The 21,865-nt window shown below is 34.7% G+C and overlaps 1 protein-coding gene across 1 annotated transcript in view; it reads right to left on the reverse strand.

Moving 5' to 3' along the window:
* Nucleotides 1–21,865, reverse strand: part of LOC149819701 (ARM repeat superfamily protein) — a 133,901-nt gene that overhangs the window by 35,188 nt on the left and 76,848 nt on the right. Inside the window, exon 27 of the mRNA XM_089982954.1 lies at nucleotides 7,577–7,912. Coding sequence (XP_089839080.1) covers nucleotides 7,577–7,912 — 336 coding nt within the window. The remainder of the gene's footprint in view (nucleotides 1–7,576; nucleotides 7,913–21,865) is intronic.

Consider the following 21,865-nt stretch of genomic DNA (forward strand, 5'->3'; position numbering starts at 1 on the left):
GAAGCTTCGACTGGGGCAGCTGCTTCATCTTTTTCCGATCCAGGTAACTTCCCTTGGCTTCTTGACTCTGGTGATTCATTCCATATGACCCCAAATGATAAAAGTTTATCTGAATGTGTTAAAAATAAAACAAGTGTTAAAAGTTTTTACAGTTGATGGAACTTCTCTTGAAATAGAATGAATAGAAAATTTTGAAAAAATCTATAAAACTGAGAAATTTTTTGTTTCAGAAGTAAGATTTATTCCCAAACTAAATGTAAATCTATTATTCCCATAAAACTGAGAAATTTTTTATTCAAGAAGTAAGATTTATTCCCAAACTAAATTTATTCCTCCTCATCAGAAGCTTCGACTGGGGCAGTTGCTTCATCTTTTTCCGATCCAGGTAACTTCCCTTGGCTTCTTGACTCTGGTGCTTCATTCCATATGACCCCAAATGATAAAAGTTTATCCGAATGTGTTAAAAATAAAACAAGTGTTAAAAGTTTTTACAGTTGATGAAACTTCTCTTGAAATAGAAGGAATAGAAAATTTTGAAAAAATCTACAAAACTGAGAATTTTTTTGTTCCATATGTAAGATTTATTTCTTAACTAAATTTAAATCTATTATTCGTTTCTCAAATATCTGACCATGGTTGTAATGTTTTTTTCTCTTCTCATGGTTGTTGGGTACAGGATCGTCAGTCAAGAAAGCTGATTGGAGAAGGCCATAGAGAAGGACTATATTACATGGATTTTTTGAAAATGCCAAAGAAAGCTTTTTGTTATAACATTCAGAAAAATGAGTTGGAGTTGTGGCACAAAAGACTCGATCATCCTTAACAACAACAACTACGCCTTCATCCCAAAACAATTGGGGTCGGCGATATGAACCAACAAAGAAAATCATTCTAGGTCTTCCAGATGAATCCTTCTCCTCCAATCATTTCTATCTAATGCCATGTCCTCGGTGAGGTTCAAAGCATTCATATCCTTTCCTATCATCTCCATCCAAGTCTTCCTAGGCCTACCCCGACCTCTTTTAACTAATATATTTTCCCATTTCTCCATCCTTCTAACTAGAGCACCATTAGGCCTTCACCGAATATGTCCAAACCACCGTAAACGATTCTCTCTCATCTTATTTTCAATAGGTGCAACGCCTACCTTCTTACGTATCTCCTCATTCTGAATCTTATCTTTTATTGTATTTCCACACATCCATCTAAGCATACGCATCTCAGCTACACTCATTTTTTGAATATGATGTCTCTTGGCAGCCCAACATTTCGTACCATACAGTAAAGTAGGCCTAATAATCGTCCTATAAAACTTTCCCTTCAACCGCAATGGCATTCTACGATCGCACAACACTCCAGTTGCACTTTTCCATTTCATCCACCCAACCTTTATCCTATGATTTACATCTCCATCAATTTCTCCATACTTTTGAATGATAGATCCCAAATATTTGAAACAATCATCCACCGGTATTTCTTGCTCACCAAGCTTCACTACACTCCCATCACTACTTCGTTGCTTATTAAACCGACATTCCATATATTTTGTCTTACTCTTACTCAACCTAAAACTTCTTGCTTCCAATGTCTGTCTCTATAATTTTAACTTAGCATTAACCCCAGCTCTAGACTCATCAATCAAAACAATATCATCAGCAAACAACATACACCACTGCACATTTTCTTGAATTGATCTCGTAAGCTCATCCATCACTATAGCAAATAGGAAAGGGCTTAAAGCAGATCCTTGATGTAACCCAACCGTTATAGGAAAATTGGTTGTCACCCCTCCACAAGTGCGGACATTGGTTACTACTCCTTCATACATATCCTTAATTATACTAATGTACTTGAGAGAAACACTTTTCTTCATCATTGTCCACCAGAGAACGTCCCTAGGTATTCTATCGTATGCCTTCTCCAAATCAATAAAAACCATATGCAAATCTTTGTTCCTCTCTCTATTTCTCTCAATAAGTTGTCTAAGAAGATGAGACTCAGTCATCCTCGTATAACCAAAATCCAACATTTTTCAAATCTAGAAAAATTTTGTAATTCTGAAGCGTTTACTTGTAAAGATTGTATTCTTGGCAAAATAAAAAGATTACCATTTCAGAATAGAACTTTTGTCTCTTCAAGACCACTTGAATTAGTTTACTCGGATGTTTGGGGTCCTACACCAATAATTTCTAAAGGAGGATTTGCTTATTATGTTATCTTTGTCGATGATTATTCCAGACATACATGGATTTACTTTCTAAAATATAAGTCTGAAGTATTTTCATACTTTCAAACATTTAATAATATGGTTAAAAAAAAGTTTCAAAATGAAATTTTCATCTTTCACACAGATTCAGGGGGAGAATTCTTGTCCACAGATTTTAAAAATTACCTTAACTTGCTTGGCATCACACATCAAAGGTCTTGTTCATATACACCCCAACAAAATGGGCTGGCAGAACGAAAACATCGCCATATTATGGAAACCACTAGGACTCTATTAATAGCAAATCAAGTCCCAAAAGATTTCTAGGCAAAAGCTTTCTTTACTGCCACCTATCTTATTAATCAAATGCCTTCTTCTTTACAAAATATAACACCAATCGAAAAACTTGTGAACCTTTCTCCAGATTATTGTAGACTGAGAGTATTTGGATGCAAATGTTTCATATTTACGGACAAAAATGATAAACTTTTTCCCCGTGTGATTCCTTGTGCCTTTTTAGGATATGCTGAAAATAAAAAAGGATATAGGTGTTTTGACTTCAAAAATAATAAGCTATATGTATCAATATTTCTTTTCTAGAAAAAGAGAGCTTTTTTTATTTTGAAAAACCAAAGGAAGTCACAGAGTACTCCTTTTTGTTAGATCTAACATCAAAATCTGATGAATATGATCATGACTATAACTTTGATGATGATCAAGGTATTATTGACCTGGATTACAATGTCGACAATGAAAAAGTTCATAGAGATACTAGTATACAATATTCAAGACGACGAGAGCCTAATCTTCCATGTGCACTTGAAAGATATTCTGAAATTCCAACCAGAAGGTCATCCCGAGTCTCAAGGCCTCCGGGAAAATTTGTGTCATACGAATCTTTCTCTCCCACATATAGGGCAGTTATTGCATTAATTCACTCATATGAAGAACCATCTTCATACTATCAAGCCAAGAATGATGTCAAATGGGTAGAAGCCATGAAAATTGAGTTAGATGCACTTGAAAAGGCTTCTACATGGTCTATTCAAGACCTTCCACTTGGGAAGAAACCTATAGGGTGTTGATGGGTTTACAAGGTTAAAACTAGGAGTGATGGTACTCTTGGAAGATATAAAGCCCGTCTTGTGGCCAAAGGTTATGCCCAAGAATATGACATTGACTACGAAGAAACCTTTGCCACTGTTGCTCGTATGACAACAGTCAGAACCTTAATTGCCTTAGCTTCCATCAAGAAATGATCTATATTTCAGATGGACGTCAAAAATGCATTTCTAAATAGAAACCTAGTTGAATAAGTATACATGGAAGCCCCTCCCGGTCTCAATATTCCTAAGGGTAAAGTCCTTCGCTTGAAAAAAGCTCTTTATGACCTTAAGCAAGCACCCAAAGCGTGTTATGATTGATATTGGTTTTCACTTCTGCTTGAATGACACTGATTTGTTTATTAAGAGTTCTGATGCAAAGATCATTGTGCTTCTTCTATATGTGGATGATATGATCATCACTGAAAGCGATAAACAGGGAGTTGAAAACATCAAAAACTTTCTTAAATCTCATTTTGAAATGACTGATTTAGGTTTATTAAGATATTTCTTAGGTATTGAAGTTACTTACTCTCCTAGGGGTTACCTACTATCTCAAACTAAATTTGTTTCTGATATTTTTTCTAGGTCTGGCATTACCGATGATAAGAAAGTAGATACCCCAGAAGTTGTCAATGTAAAAATGAAGATTGATGATGGAGAACTACCTGAAGATCATACTCCTTACAGACAGCTAGTTGAAGCTCTTTCTTATCTATTCATTACCAGACCAGACATAGCATATGTTGTGCACACAGGAAGCCAGTTTCAGCATGCTCCCACATCTGTTCATATGGGAGCAGTTTTGCGTATCATCAGATACCTCAAGACCTCTCTTTCGAGAGGGTTCTTTTTGCCTTCTACTTCCTCACTTGATTTAATTGCATACACTAATACTGATTGAGGAGATGATCCTAACAACCGGACACTCAACCACTGGTTTTTGCTTCTTTTTAGGTGAATCTTTGATATTGTGGAGATGCAAAAAGCAACAGAAGGTCTCTCTCTCATCCACGGAAGCTGAATATCGTGCCATGACAACTACGACCATGGAAGTAGTTTGGCTCAGGCGCTGCTTGTTGATATGGGAGCAGAAGCAACACAAGCTTCACGTATGTGCTGCGACAACAAAAGTGCGATCTACATTGCAAGCAACAGAACATTTCATGAACGCACCAAGCACATTGAAATGAATTGTCACTACGTCAGAGAGGAATCTCTACATGGGACAATTGATCTGCCATATGTTACCTCAGAATATCAGTTAGCAGACTTCTTTACAAAGCCTCTCGCTGCTCTCAAATTTTACTTCCTCTTAGACAAACTTTCGCTCATTGTACCGTAAGTTTGAGAGGGAGTGTTAAAATGTAAAAAATATACATAATAATAATATTTATATTATTATTATATATATTAATATAATTTAATTTTATTTTATTTTTATTTTTCTGTATTTTTTGCTATTTTCTTTTTAATTTTTGAAAGTCTAGTTCTAATAGAACTAGACTTACATTATTAGTTAAGTTCCACTTGGAACTTAACTAATAATGTAACTGTTGGACTAGTCCAACGATTACATTTATAACCGTTGGACTAGTTGGACTAGTCCAACGGCTGCAAAGGAGAGCTCCTTAAGAGCTCTCCTCTCCCACTTGTATATAAAGGGGTGCATCCCCTCTTGTATTTTCAATTCTAATGCTTCTTAAGCATTTGGTGTTTTCATATCAATAAAGAATATTTTATTTCTTCTTTTGTTTCCCTTTTTAAGGGTTATGCTTTAGTGTCTTTTTAGACACCTCGTGCAGATCTAAGTTCGTGTTTGGAAGATCCTCATTTCATTTCAGCGATAGCCCACATCAAGTAATCGCTTTCATTGAGCTTGTAGGAGATGACGGATACGGATTCTCTTTCACCCATGATGAAGAAGGCTTGAGATTGAAGAACAAAGCTTGAAGTCCACCACTACAAAGAGAGCACGCCCAAAATGATTTTCAACAACACAAGAACTCGAGGCTCTGATACCATGAAATGAAACAAGATGTGTACAATCACAATGCCAACGACGGGCTACACAACTACACGAATACAATATGGTCTCTAATGGACCGATAACAATCTCATAAAAGAGATATACAAAAGCACAAACTTCACAATAGCACAATATAAAATAAATTATTTTATTATCATAGAAAAATATGCTTGGAAAAGCATATCATACATGGAGTGGTGAGACTCTATTTATAGAGCCTCACATACAAGAAGGGGAGGTAGTCCAACCGTTATATTGACTTTGCATTAAAAAAACAGAAAATAAAAACCTAAATAAAAAAGACACTACAATCCCTATTGGACTGTATTTTATTACACGCCATGAAATGACCAAATACCCTTAATATACGTATATTGTATAAATATACGTATATCAACTAAATATATACACTATATTTTAACAAGTGGCAAGCACGTAAAAGGAGATGGCTTGAGGATGACTTGGAATGCTTGAAGATGTCCAATACCACAAAGAGAGCACACTTGAGATGACTTTCAAATTTCAATACATATCACGAAATGAAACAAGATGTGCAGAATCACAATGCCAACAAAGGGCTATACAAGTGTACAAATACAAAGTCTCTAATGGACCGATTACAATCTCATAAAAGAGATATACAAGATCACAATCTTCACCAGAACACAATGTAAAAGTAAATATTTTTATAACTTCACAAATATGATTCTAAGAGCATACTTTCACATACAAAAGGGGCTCTATTTATAGAGCCCTACATAGAGGAAAGGGGAGGCAGTCCAACGACTAGTTGGACTGCTTCCCAATAGTCATATTTTGAATATGACATAAAAAACATAAAAATAAAATTAATTTAAAAGACTATATGTTGGATTGTATTTATTACATAAATTAAAAAGACCAAAATACCCCTGATATACATATATTTAAATATATATATATATATATATATGATATATATATATATGATATTGATACATTGTAATTTAACAATATATATATCATAGTCATTTGTATCGTTAAAGGTAAATTTTGTGAGGGTATTTCTCAGATAGATTTTCAAAAGTTAATAAATCTCGGGAATATCTCGAGAGTTTAAAAAATAGAAAAAAAATATAAATAACAAAAAATAAGAAAATAATAAGTTTTGCATTATTTTTCTTTCAAAAATATAAAGAAACAAGTTTTAAAGGTTTTAAAATATAAAAGAAACAAAAAAATAGAAAATACAAACTTTAAAAAAACAGACATTTTCTCAAAAAATATCTCGATATTTTGTTTCTGGTGATATTTTGAAAATATAGCGATATATTCTTTATATTATCGGCTACCTTGAAATAGCCGATAAAATCGAGATATTTTCAAAATATCGATGACAGTGATATATATGTGTGTGTGCGCGATCAACGGCAACGTTGCATCATTTTTTTTTTGTGCGCACTCAGCACTTTTAGCAGTGGTCTTGACCGCCGCTAAATCTCTGAGCGGAAAACCAGAAATTTAGTAGAGGTTCAAAACCACCCCTAAATCTGTTTTTTTAGAGAAAAAATATGTGTGGTATTCCACCGCACATCCGAACGGTTCGAAGGAAAACCCGTTCAAAGATTCTGGTTTTCCCATATATATATTTCCTTTGTAAATATATTTTTTGTATAATTTATTTTTTGTTATTTTTCTTTCTGTTTTGACCAGCCAACACACTGTCGAAAACGGGATGATTCTCCTCATTTTTATGTATGCTTCTTAGCATTATTTTATCAATAATACATTATTATTTTTTATGTTCTTGTGTGCCCTTGTGTGGGCTTTGTGAGAATACCCCTTTGTGGGTTTTGTGAGTGAACTCCATGGTGAGTTGCTTCTTGGTGATTGTTCACTTTTTGTATCTATTTGGTGGACATTGCTACTGATATTTCAACACCATTTCATTACAGCCCTTTATTTTACATAATTTGTGTTTCAAGCTTTCATGTTATTAAGAACATTCATTATGTATCTTCTTTACTTTTTCTAATTTTTTTGGAGTGCCAAAATTATTCCAATAAAATATCTCTCACGTTCTCTTTAGTCATTGCCAGTAGTAATAACAGTGATTGTGGTGGTGTGTGAGTAGGCATGTGTGTGCACACGTCTAAAGCTTATGTACGCAAGCAAATAAAAGCCTACACATAAATGTGACGGAAAAATAGCAGGCTCGTAGTTGTTAGTATAAAATCATATAGTAGAGCATTTTCTGACCTTGCAACAAAAACCACTGGAAGAATTACACTGTGATATCCACTTGCAACATCTAGAGCCAGATGAATGTAGTTTTTTAACAGGATAGCACAAGAAAGCTGAGCATTCTTGTCGCCAATATGCAATGCAACGGTGTCCTCAATCAGCTTTTGGGCCTGAGGGGAAACAGCATACTTCAATAAATTTGCACAAGCAGCTGCAAAGGCACGCTTTGCAATGCCACTCTTTTCTTCATGAGTCACTGGAAACAAAATCTTCAACAGCATGTTTGTAAAAGGTTTAATGTCACCACCAACTCTTTGAACTAACAAACTGGTGAAGCTTGCAACACCCACCCTGCAATCACAATAGAAGGAACTCACAGGATCAGAAAGAAACCAAGAAACAAGAAACATTCATGAAAAGGATAGGATAAGTCGCCAACAGTTGATGCCATTATTTATCTGTTGACTGATGAAGCGCTGGCAATGCCATTCTAGAACCACGAGTACAGATTATGAGGCTGTCTAACATAAACAAATATTTTTAATGTATTAAGGCCAAAAAACGGGAATTTAGAACCCCAAAAAAAAGAGGCGTCCAAGATTTTCTTGCATTTCTTTTTTTAGTTGCCTAATTCAGTCATAGTCTTCAATGCCCAACCGTCCAAGACAGCCAAAAAGTTCCATCAGATTCTGGCTTACTTGAACCCTTACGAGTGTTCTCACATCTATCAAATGATTGGGGTTTAAACATTTTAAGAGTCATTTTCTAGCTTAAATTTGATAACTGACAACGTGTTTGAAAAAATGGAATCCACAAGAATGATTGACGTGAAATGTAGATGAAAAGTAATTCCGAGACAAGTGTAATCTGTTAAATTGTAATTCATAAGACAATGTATTTTCTATATATATTTTATATATATAAAAGAAGATACATATACATATATATGTACATGTATCCATCTACTTATATATATATATATATATAAATATATAAAATATATATATTTCTTTAGTTGTAAGGGTATTTTAGTCATTTCTACATTTTACGCATATTCATGTTTTTTAATATGATTGTAATTCTTCCTTTTTTATTTTTTCTTATTTTTGTAATTTTTTTTCATTTCTTATTTTTGTTCTTTTATGTAATATTTCTGTCATTGGCTGACTGTGTACAGTGTACAACAGTCAGTGGCTGGCTGACTGTGGTACACAGTTTAAAAGGTAGACATTGGGCTGATTCCCAATGTCTCTAATAAGAGCTGTTGGGAATAGCTCAACGTCTCTTTAAGTGCTTATAAATAAGGGCTATGTGAGCACATTGAAGGTATGTATTACAGTAAGGAGTTGTTTCCTTTAGCTTATAAACACTGTGCATTTATTGCACTTTTTTTGTGGTGTAAAGCTTATAAACAATGTGCATTTATTGCACTTCTTTTGTTGTGTAAAGCTTATAAACACTTGCATTTATTTTGTGTCTTGAGTATTTGAAGTATCAAGTATTTGAAAACTTGATTGCTTACAAGGATTATTCACATGGTATCAGAGCAAGGTTGGAATAAGAAAGATCGTGTGGATTCTCACTTTTTCGGGTGCCTCAAAAAGCATGCCTTCGATTTTTTGGTGATTAGAGTGGATCCTCTTGTTCATCCAATATTTTATAAGACTCTTCTATCAAGAAATGTCTAAAAATCCTTTGTGGTATGTATTCTTTTTCATCAACTCTCATCTCTAATGGGTGAAAAAGACTCATTTTTTCTCTAGACTTCAAACTCAATGGGACCAACTATCACGTTTGGGCCGGAAACATGGAGGCTCATATTAAAGGGAAAGGGCTTTGGGGCTATGTCCAAGGCTCGATTCTTGAACCAGAGCCAAAGATAACCTTGATGGAGAAAGGAGAAATAAAAATCCTTGAAGGCGAAGAAAGAGTCAAGGCTCTTGAAGGCTACACCAAAAAACATGAAGAATGGGAGATGAAAAATTTTAAAAACCTCTCGTGGATTTTCTCATCCGTAGAAACAAGAATTAATGCCAATATTATCAAGTTTAAGAAGGTTTCTCAAGCGTGGGAGTACCTTGAGAAGATGTACAGTTCTAGGGACTTATCCTATAAATATTACCTCCAAAAGAGAGCGCTCACTCTTCATCAAGGAGAGATGACTATAAAGAAGTATTTTGCCGAACTCTCTTCTATTTCGGATGAGTTTGCTATGCTCGAACCCAAGTGGAGTGGAGAAGCCATAGATCTTCGTCATAAACAATTAAAAGAAGATAGATTTTTTAATTTTTTGAATGGGCTTAGTCCTGAATTCGAATAAATCCGATCTTCTCTTTTATCCGCCTTCACTTCCCCCTCTCTTGAAGATGTAATTACTAAACTAAGTAGGGAAGAGACTCGTATGGGTATAAGCAAGAACAACCCAAGTGTTCTAGCTACACCTTCCAATAATGAAGAAAATGAAGGAGTTAATGTCATCTCAAGACCGAGAAGTACCTTAAGGACCTACAAGCCTCCTCACTTCAAGAATCAAAACTCAAGTGGTCAAGGAGAAAAGAAGGATTATAGCAAGCTTTTATGTCATTTTTATAAGGAACCGAGGCATATCAAGCCTATTTGCCTAAAGTGAAAAAAGTTACTTGCCATGGCTACTACATCCCAACCTCAAAAGGAAGAGTGCTCGTCATCTTCAAATGGAGCTCTTTCATTGCAACAAATCGTGGATGCACTTCAACCTCTTCTAAAAGGGGATATTTTCGGAGCCGCCATGTCAACCTCTTCTCCTCCCGGTAAGACATTCTGGCTTTTAGATTTGGGTGCTTCTTTTCACATGAACTCATGTTTTAGTTCTTTTTCCGAATACTCAAAAAATCTCTCTCCATCTTTTGTTTCAACCGCGGATGGAACATCTTTTGAAGTAAAAGGAATAGGAAATTTTGAAAAAACAAGAGTTATTTATTCCAAAAATTAGATTTATACCCAAATTAAACTTAAATTTGTTTTTCGTTTCTCAACTCTCGGATCATGGGTGTGATATAAAGTTTTCATCTAACAAATGTTGGATACAGGATCGTCGGTCTGAAAGATTGATTGAGGAAGGCTCTAGGAAGGGCAATCTATACTATGTAGATTCCCTTCAAATTCCAAAGAACTCGTTTTGTAATGTTGTCCAACAAAAGGATATTAATGTGTGACACAAGAGACTTGGACATCCAAATATTGCAAAAAATTCTCATTTACCTTTTGTTAAAAGTCTACGTAAAAGTGATTTCACTTGTAACGACCGTATTCTTGAGAAAATGAAAAAATTGCCTTTTTGTCAAAGATCTATGTTTACAACAAGACCTTTTGAAATTATCAATTCGGATGTATGGGGACCGGCACCAATCCTATAAAAATTAGGCTTTGCATATTATGTCATTTTTGTTGACGACTACACGAGATATTGTTGGATTTATTTTCTTAAACACAAATATGAAGTTTTCTTGATTTTTAAAACCTATCATATGATGATTAAAAAACAATTTAATAGGAATCTAAAAATTTTTAGAACTGACTCTGGTGGAGAATACCTTTTAAGTGAATTCAAAAATTATCTTGAAAGTCATGGTATTCTTTACCAAAGATCTTGTATGAAAACCCCTCAACAAAATGGATTAACCGAAAGGAAGCATAGACATATAATAGAGACAACTCGAACATTACTTGTTTCTCAAAACATCTCAAAAGGTTTTGGGGCTGAAGCGGCTTTAGCATCTGTCTATCTAATAAATTGGCTACCTTCTAAAAACTTTAACAATATCTCGCCTTTTGAAAAATTGTATACCAAAGAACCCGACTATAGTCGATTAAGAATTTTCGATTGTAAATGCTTTGTTCTTACTGACAAGAACGACAAGCTTTCACCAAAAGCCATTACCTGCACTTTTCTTGGATATTCCGAAACCCAAAAAAGGTTTTGTTGTTATGATATTAAGAATGACAAGCTATATGTTTCCAGAAATGTGAGTTTTCTGGAAAATGTTAATGGTTTTGAAAGGAGTGAACCCTTTGAAGAAAACATGGATTACTCTTTTTTATTTGAAATGTTAGCACATGATGATGATAGTGATGACGATTTCATTCATAATGACGTCAATGATAAAGAAGATAGCTCTTCCCATCCACCTATCTCCCAACATAGAAATGAAGAAGCATTGAGAGATCCTATAACATATACCCATAGAGATAGAAACAGTTTTAGGAGTGCAATTGAAAAATTCAATTAATCTAGTGGGTCTAATTCAACAAATGATGGAAACCTACGAAGAACTAAGAGAAGTAGAAAGATGCTTTCTAGGTTTATTTCATATGATTCGTTTACTCCTAAACATAGAGTCTGCCTTAGCGTCATTCATTCATATATAGAACCCAGAAACTTCGAAGAAGCCAAAAAGAATGATGAATGGCTTAAAGCAATGGAATGTGAGCTTTTATCTCTCAACAGGGCAAAGACTTGAGAGTTCCAAGATCTTCCTAAGGGTAAGAAAGCACTAGGATGTAGATGGGTATTTAAAGTAAAAACTAAGAATGATAGATCTCATAAGAGATATAAGGCTCGATTAGTTGCAAAAGGATATAGTCAAGAATACAGGATTGACTATGAAGAAACTTTTGCCCCTGTGGCCCGAATGGTCATTGTCCGATGTCTCATTAACGTTGCCTCAATCAACAAATGGAACATCTATCAAATGGATGTTAAAAACGCATTCCTAAATGGTGATCTGAATGAAGAGGTATATATGGATGCTCCACCAGGAATGGAGACTCCGAAAGGGAAAGTGTTTCGCCTTCGAAAGGCACTTTATGGTTTAAAACAAGCCCCCAGGCTTGGTATGATACATTTAACTCTATAATGTTAGAAAATGGTTTTTCTTCCTGTTTCACTGACACTACTGCCTTATTTGTTAGAAAAAACAATGCAGGGATTGTCATTCTGCTGCTCTTATATGTGGATGATATGCTTATAACCGGAAGTGATTTTAAAGGGGTTAAAAGCGTAAAATCAATTTTGAAGGATAGGTTTGAAATGTCTGATTTGGGATTTCTAACTTATTTTTTGGGTATTGAAGTAGCATACTCTCATAGAGGGTATTTTTAATCTCAAATTAAGCTTGCCTTTGAGATTATTGACAGGTCAGGTATTACGGATGATATGGTTTGTAAAACTCCTGCTATAGTAGGAGCCAAAATGAAGATTGATGATAGTAATCCTCTCTCTGGTCTCACCCCCTACATATAGCTTGTGGGATCTTTGATGTATCTGAGTATTACTAGACCAGATATCTTTTATGCAGTTCATAGTGCAAGTCAGTTCCAACAAGCACCAACATCAGTTCACATGAGTGTCATCTTGCGGATTGTGAGATGCATGAAGGGCACACTAAACAAGGGAGTATTCTTATCATTTTCTTCTGAATTAAAATTAATTGCTTATACTGACTCTAACTGGGGAGGCGACCCAAATAACCGTCACTCCACCACTGGTTTTTGTGTATTTTTAGGAGACTCGCTGATTTCATGGAGATGTAAGAAGCAACAAAAAGTGACTCTATCCTCAACAGAAGCTGAATATCGTGTCATGGCGACTACTACTATGGAAATTGTATGAATTCATCAGCTATTAGAAGACATGGGGATCTCAATAGAAGGGCCCACCAAGCTATGCTGTGATAACAAGAGTGTAATATACATTGCAAAAAATCGTACTTTTCATGAGCGGACTAAACACATTGAGATAGACTGTCACTATGTTCGAAAAGCGTATCTGAAAGGAGTTATAGATCTTCCATATGTAACTTCAGAATATCATTTGGCAGATTTCTTCACCAAAGCTTTGTGTGCTCCGCGGTTCAATTTCCTCCTTGGCAAACTTTCGGTCATCTTGCCCTAAGTTTGAGGGGGGGTGTTAAATTGTAATTCATAAGACAATGTATTTTCTATATATATTTTATATATATAAAAGAAGATACATATACACATATATATGTACATGTATCCATCTACTTATATATATATATAATATATATTTCTTTAGTTGTAGGGGTATTTTAGTCATTTCTACATTTTACGCATATTCATGTTTTTGAATATGATTGTAATTCCTCTTTTTTTATTTTTTCTTATTTTTGTAATTTTTTCATTTCTTATTTTTGTTCTTTTATGTAATATTTCTGTACACGTCAGTGATTGACTGTGTACAGTTGTCAGCCACTGACTGTTGTACACAGTTTAAAAGGTAGACGTTGGGATTCCCAACGTCTCTAATAAGAGCGGTTGGGAATAGCCCAACGTCTCTTAAAGTGCTTATAAATAAGGGCTATGTGAGCCCATTGAAGGTATGTATTGCAGTAAGGAGTTGTCTCCTTAAGCTTATAAACACTGCATTTATTGCACTTCTTTTGTGGTGTAAAGCTTATAAACATTGTGCATTTATTTTGTGTCTTGAGTATTTGAAGTATCAAGTTATTTGAAAACTTGATTGTTTGCAAGGATTATTCACATAATCAACCAGCTGGTGTTTTTCAAAAATTGGTCACATCAATAAATACATAGATTCCAAAAAATAAAGAATGCCCGCCACTATAGCATGATAGAGACATTATTCACTCCCTGCACATATCCAAGTACTTGGGGTCAGGCAAAAGGGTAACTAAGGCAACGTGCAGTCTATCATCATAATCCAGAATTTCTAAAGAACATGGCAATGGGAAGAGCAAGTCCTGGGAATACTGTTCTCTCAAAAAGAGGGAAAAAAAAGGTCCAAGTGATACTTCCTGTGAATTATAAAGTACATAAACAATAGACATAATAAACTTTGTCCATTTCAATTTTCAACGTCAATGTAGCATTACAATGTGCAAGATCCCAAGCTGAATAAAAAATGAATAATTCATTTAGCTGCTTCACAATTTCATCCAAGTACATGTAAAAGCAGCAGCTTCCCTCGGTATGTGTTCCCTGTTTCACAAAGGAAAAGAGACAAAAGAAAAGATAGGAGAGGAAAATAGAGGTTGTACCCAGGCTGGGGCATCCCTCTTTGTAAATAAACATATTAAGATTACATGAGAAAATACAAAAATACCCTTTGAGGATATGAGCATATTACAACAATATGTAAAAGACGAGGCCTTTCTTAAGTGAAGAACCATGGTTTTGGGATCGGCCTCAGGGTATCCAGGAGGGTGCTCTATGTACACTTCATGCAATTTGTCATCAAGAAATTCATTATTCAAATCCATCTAACAGTCCAGCCATACGTACTGGCAAGAGACAACACCACACGAGTAGTGCACATTCGAATGACAGGATTAAATGTCTTGTTAAGAGTAGTCGGTTACTTTAGAATTATTTTATTCTTAAGACTGCATATGGTATTTAATTAATAGTGAAGGACCCAGCTGTAATTTTTATTTCTGACTAATCTCTATTCAAACTAAAGAGAGATTAGACCTAAGAGAATAAGACGTCCTTCTATCCCTCTAGTTTTTCTTTGTCCTCTATTTGTTTTTTTCTTTGTTCTCTTTCTATCACATGGTATCAGAGCCACGTACGGCCTTGGGTGCCTGAGTTAGTGTGCCGCAGCTGAGATAGCGTGAAGAACATCAGATCTCCAGTTCGTCTGAAGGTTTTTTTTTTGGAACAGCGTGGGACAGATCTGATAACAGATCTGCAATCTGACCTCGGTCATGATTCAAATATGAAATCAGATCTACGTCGTAATGAAGATCTGCAGTGGTCGTGGACCAGATCTGATGGTTACAGTTCTGGATGTTGTGATGAGGTCTGAAGTGGGTGTTGACCAGATCTGAGAATCATTGATCTGCAAATCGTGGTGAAGACCCAATCTGATCGTATTCAGCTTGAAGTACCAGAGATGTTGTGGTTGCTAAGTGTAATGAGATATTGCGGAAATATAAAGAGTGCTTATAAGCACTTACAACAATGAATAAAAGAGACAATATCACAAGTCCACTATGGGACAATACAAGCACAAGCCTTTAAGAAGGCAACAATATAAAAAGCCTCTTATTGAAAAGAGAGAGAGCTCTCAAGAATGAAAATATACAAGGGGTTCACCCCTATTTATACAAGAGGGAGTGGAAAGAAAAAAAGAGCCAAGGGCCTCAAAAGGAGAGCCCAAAAAGGGGCTCCCATGGAGTCGTTGGGAGCCCCCAACGGTCACATTTGTGACCGTTGGGGGCTCCAACGACTCTATGGTTGGAGCCCCTTTTGGTTCCTAAAAAATACAAAAAAGAAAATTAAAAATTAAAAAAAGAAATTACATTTTAACAAAAAATAAAAATAGTTGTTTTCTAAAACAACTATGTGAAATTACAAAAATACCCCTATCGGGTATTGATGTAATGTATATATATATATATGAAGTACATTTTAACACTGAGATCTGGGTGTCGTTTGTGGTTGTTGAGATCTGATCAAGAAAGAGAATCAGAGCTGTATCTTGGTTGAGTTCAGATCTGATTATTTTGTGGATCGTAGGAGATTGCAGTTGCTAGTAGTGGACCTGATTTGCAGTGGACTGTGTGTGGGTTTGTATCGCTTCAAGGCTGAGACTGGTGTGCATGAATGCCTGATTTGACAGGTATTGTTGCAGTGATCTTGGTTGTGGATATTTAATTAGTTTTTATTAGATATGGGTGACGCTCCAAAGTCTGATCACAAGGCTGAAACTATTGGGGAATATAAAGCATTTGCCAATCCCTTCTCATATGGGTCGTCTGTGAAATTAAATGAAACAAACCATGCAAGGTGGTACCGAACCTTTATGATGTCGGTGTTTGGTCATCGTAGAAAGCACATTATGTTGGAATCTGAACCAAAAGAGAAAACAGGAAAATATATCACCTGGGAAGAAGATAACAATATTGTTATGTCATAGATCATGAATAGTGTGGAACCTCATATTGCAGATGGACTGGTTTATTATACAACTGCCAAACAAATGTGGGACAACCTTCGAGATACGTACTCTCAAGAGACTAATGTGAGTCGTATGCTCCAAGTTGAGCAGGAGATATATAATCTGCAACAAAGAGATCAGACATTGGCCCAGTATTATGCCTCAATCAAGGTTGCCTTTGAGAGACTTAATGTTCATAGGCCGCTATGTTGCTCCAAACAAAAGGATGATCAAGAACAGACTATGGTTGCTAGGCTCCTCACAAGCCTATCGTCTGAATATTCAGTTGCTAAAGTTCAAATGTTCCCACCCATGCTGATGCGTACAATAAGTAGACTTGACAATTCTCTTCTACAACCTCAACTTGAGACTCAGACATATGCATTAGCTGTCTCATCTGGCTATGGACGATGTACTATGATGAATACTAGAGGAAGAGGTCATGGAAGAGGGATGGGAGGTAGAAGTAAACTCCAGTGTAATTTTTGTGGAAAATCTGGACATCTTGAAGATCGATGCGGGGATAAACATGGACGGCCTGCTATTCCTCCATTTAAGTCAAATGTTCCCAAAGCACATGTTACAAAATCAGAGGTAGAGAAGATGATTGATCTCCCTTGTGACTCTATCACTCTAAGTCGTGTCGAATATGATGAGTTGGTTGCATATCGTCCTCCAAGTTCTTCCTCGCCAGGGGCTGGTGTGGCTTACTCAGCAGGTGATAACCTGTCTCATCAAAGTAGTGAGTGGATTATTGATTCTGGCACATCTAGACATCTATGTGGAAATTTTCATAATTTTTTAAAGTTAAAGGCTACTAATGCACGTCAGAGTGTCTCATTAGCTGGGAGTTCATCCCCTGTTGTTGGTCAGGGAAATGTCTCTATATCTTCTATATTGCAGTTAAACAATGTCCTTCATGCTCCCTCTTTTCCTCATAATCTACTATCAGTTAGTTGTATTACTAAGGAGTTAAATTGTAGGGTGATATTTGATCATATGTGTTGTTACTTTCAGGACTTGCTGACGGGGAAGAAGATTGTTGGAGGCTATGAAGAAAGTAGTCTACTACCTACATCAGCCAGTGGGAACTATTCATTTTGCAGTTGAGTCCTCCTTTAGTCCAGTACAGTGGCATCGTCGTCTCGGACATCCTTCATTGTCGAAGCTTCGTAGAGTCATTCCTCAAATTCCTTCTACTGCATCATTTCAGTGTGAAGCATGTCAGTTGGGCAAGGATCACAGGAGTTCATTTCCTTCCAGTCAGAGTCAGTGAGTCATAAAATCTTTGAGCTTCTTCATGCTGATGTATGGGGTCCCAGTAAGATTCCTACCAGGACCTAGTGTTGTTATTACCATATATGTTTTAATGGTCTTAATCTGTTGAGACTTGAGAGTTGAGAATCTGAAATGCATATTTATGTCTCAGATTACATTTACCTCACCCAATTCCCATTCAGTGTCAATCTGAATTTTGTCTTTCTTCATTGTGATGTTGTCTTTGTTTAACAATTTTTCATAAATGCAATCTTTTGAAAGAACTTCCTTTCTTTTTCTCTTTTTCTCTTTTTCCTTTTTTAATTTTGTTTGCTTCATCATAGTATATTATAGATAGATCTTTCATCTCTATGAATGATGCTTATTTAAAATTTTAAAGTGTTTTACGTTGATTCCTATACTTTTATGATGCAGGTATATTTGCATGTTCTTTGCTGCGTTAATGACCATCAGAAGCTATGATCACAACAATTATGATGACAATGATGATTCTTTGTACAATTTAGACTTGGAGCATGAATCGTCTAGTGGTGTTGGAAACGACAATGCAAGAAAGGGCAAGGGGTCTTCTGATTGTCCACAGTTTGAGGACAGAAAAGAAAATTTTTTTGACGAGGAAGATGAAGAAGAATATCACTTAGATGACTATTATTATGAAGATGACCAAAATGATGAATCACCTAGCATGCATAAAACAATTGTGCTATGGCATCATGTATTGAAACAAAAGAAGTGTGGGCAAGGAAAGCAAGGTGAAACCCAGGTTTTTATGTGCAGGCACTGCAAAAATATTTATCATAGGTCATAAACTCGAGTTTTTGCACATCTCATTGGATCTTCAAAGGGATAAAGTGTTGGGATTGCCTTTTGTCCTGTAGTTGCAAAAAATGCAGAATTGACAAGAAAAAATAAGAGGCAAGTTCAACGAATGGAGGTTTCATCAAGTACATTTGAGTTGAGGAGATCAAGAATTGATAAACCGAAGAAGCCTATTAGTATGCATACATCATCTAGTGGAAGCCGAAACACAGTTGATATTCGTGATACCTTTAAAAAGGTAGAAAGAGATGATGTAGATCATAAAATTATCAGATTTTTTTGTGCAAATGGCATACCTTTCAATGTGCTTCAATCACCATACTGGGAAGAGATGATATTTGTAGTTAGTAAAGTGACTGGATATAAACCTCCATCATATGAAAAAGCGCGAACAATGTTGCTTGACAATGAGAAAGAGTGTGTTCACATAGAGTTAAATGAATTTCAAGAAAAGTTTGAGAAGTTTGGAGTTTTCATTGTCTCAGACGGTTAGACAAATATCAAGAACAAACACTTGATAAATATACTTGCATCAAACTATTTTGGGTCGATGTTCTTATATGCAAGCGATTTTTCTAATGTGCAACAATCAGCTGCAAACATTGCCGAGTTTTTGAAGACGGGATTTAAACTTGTGAGGCCTTCTAATGTAGTGCAAGTGATTACAGACAATACAGCAAATTGCAAGTTAGCAGGTGAAGAATTAAAACAAACGTATAAGTATATTTTTTGGTCACCTTGTGTTGGGCACATACTCAATTTGATCTCTAAGGATTTGGCATATGTGTTTCATTGGTTAGGAGAAACATATTTGCAGAGTAAAGAAACTGTGAAGTATATCACAAATCATTCAAAAGCAATAGCAATCTTTAGAAGCAATGAAAAATTAGAGCTAATAAAGATTGCAAAAACAAGGTTCGCTTCACATTATACTACTTTGAAGCGCTTGCTTGATGTGAGGGAGAGCTTGAGGCTCACAGTAATTTCAGATAGATGGAGCGAGTGGAAGCAATCATGCACGAATGAAACTATGAAAAAAAGAGTTGTTACAATAGAAATAACTGTTTTTGATGAAGAATATTGGGATTCTGTACGTTTAGCATTATTGATTACAAAACCCATATATAAGATGATTAAATTTTGTGATCAGAAAGGCCCTATAATTGGTGAAGTGTATGAAGGTATGGACCAGTGTTGTGAAAATCGTTGAGGCGTAGCGAGGTGCTCTACAAAACTAAGGCAAGGCGTAAGCCTCAAGGCGTAATGTGTAAGCCTCAAATTTTTTTTTTGAAAACTTTAAAAAAATTATAAAAAAATATCTAAAAATACAAATAAATAAAAAAATGCCAATAAGAAATAGAAAATCTCAAATAAGTACTAAAAAATATGAGATTAACATATAAAAGTAACTAAAAACTGATTATATAACTCGAAAATATATGAGATTAACCAAAAAAAGTTAAAATATATAAAGAAACCGATTACATAACTGAAATAACTGGAAAATATATGAGATTAACCTACAAAAGTTAAAATATATGATATTAACATATAAAAGTAACTAAAACAATGATTACATAACTGGAAAATATATGAGATTAACCAACAAAAGATAAAATATACTAAGAAACCGATTACATAACTGAAAAATATATGCGATTAACCAACAAAAGTAAAAATATATGAGATTATTCTAAAAAATATGAGATTACATAACTGGAAAATATATGAGAATAACCAAAAAAGTTAAAATATACTAAGAAACTAATTACATAACTGAAATAACTGGAAAATATATAAGATTAACCTACAAAAGTTAAAATATATGAGATTATTCTAAAAAATGTGAGATTAACATATAAAAGTAACTAAAAACTGATTACATAACTAGAAAATATATGAGATTAACCAACAAAAGTTAAAATATACTAAGAAACTGATTACATAACTGAAATAACTGAAAAATATATGAGATTAACCTACAAAAGTTAAAATATATGAGATTATTCTAAAAAATATGAGATTAACATATAAAAGTAACTAAAAAACTGATTACATAACTGAAAAATATATAAAAGTAACCAACAAAAGTTAAAATATATTAAGAAACTAATTACATGACTGAAATAACTAAAAAATATATGAGATTAACTAACAAAAGTTAAAATATAGTAATATACTAAGAAACTTATTATATAACTGAAATAACTGAAAAATATATGAGATTAACCTACAAAAACTTTGTTGATTATGTCTCAGAAATCTTGTAAAAAAAAATAAATTTTTTGCGCCTTGAGGCGCAGAGGGTCGTGCCTCAAGGAGAGGCGCGCCTCAAGGCGTGTTTTTTATAACACTGGCATGGACAACATGTTGGGGGAAATCAAAGACAATCTAAAAGGACAATTAGATTTGTATGAAAAGATTCATAAGATTGTCTCAAATAGATGGGATAGAATGAATCTACCTCTCCATAGTCTAGCCCACATGCTTACTCTAAAATATTATGAATCAGAGTATCTCAAGATCCCAGCAGCAGTAAGGGTCAAACGAGTTTCTCATGATAAAAAATTTATTCTATCTATTTAATAAAGTTTAAAGTTTAATGATTTAATTATTTTATTATTTCATTTGTATTTTCTTGTTATAGTTATTAAACATTTTTTTTGCAGAAAAGGATAATGATATCTTAGACGGTGCAATGCTCACGCTTGAAGTCATATATGCTGGAAATAAAGAGTTATCTACACTTTATAGGTTGCAACTTGTGGCTTTTACATCAAGAAGTGAAAGATTTAGCCGAAATGCAACAAGAATAGACGCATTGAATCCTACAATGTTGGTGCTTAATTGGTGGCATTTTTATGGTGGTGATACACCTGAGTTGAAAGCATTAGCCATTAAGATTTTATCTCAACCTATTAGCACATCTTCTGCATAAAGAGTGTGGAGCACCTATAGTTATATTCACAATGTTAAAAGAAATAGGCTCAATAAAGATCGTGTTGATACCTTTGTGTATATTCATTCCAATCTTCGATTGATTGACAGGTATAATTAAAATGTGTTGTACTTTTGTTTTGGTATTTTTTTTCCTTTTTCTATCATTGATTGTTTATTAGCATTCATATTTTATATTCTTGTTATAAAAAGGTGCAACAATCGCTACAAAGAAGAACCTAGTCGAAAATGAGATATCAATCAAGAACTTCCTATTGTAGAAGAAAATACGTTGAGATTAGGACATG

The sequence above is a fragment of the Nuphar pumila genome, chromosome 12, assembly GCF_984573655.1.
Source record: "Nuphar pumila chromosome 12, dmNupPumi1.hap1.1, whole genome shotgun sequence".
NCBI classification, from domain to species: domain Eukaryota; kingdom Viridiplantae; phylum Streptophyta; class Magnoliopsida; order Nymphaeales; family Nymphaeaceae; genus Nuphar; species Nuphar pumila.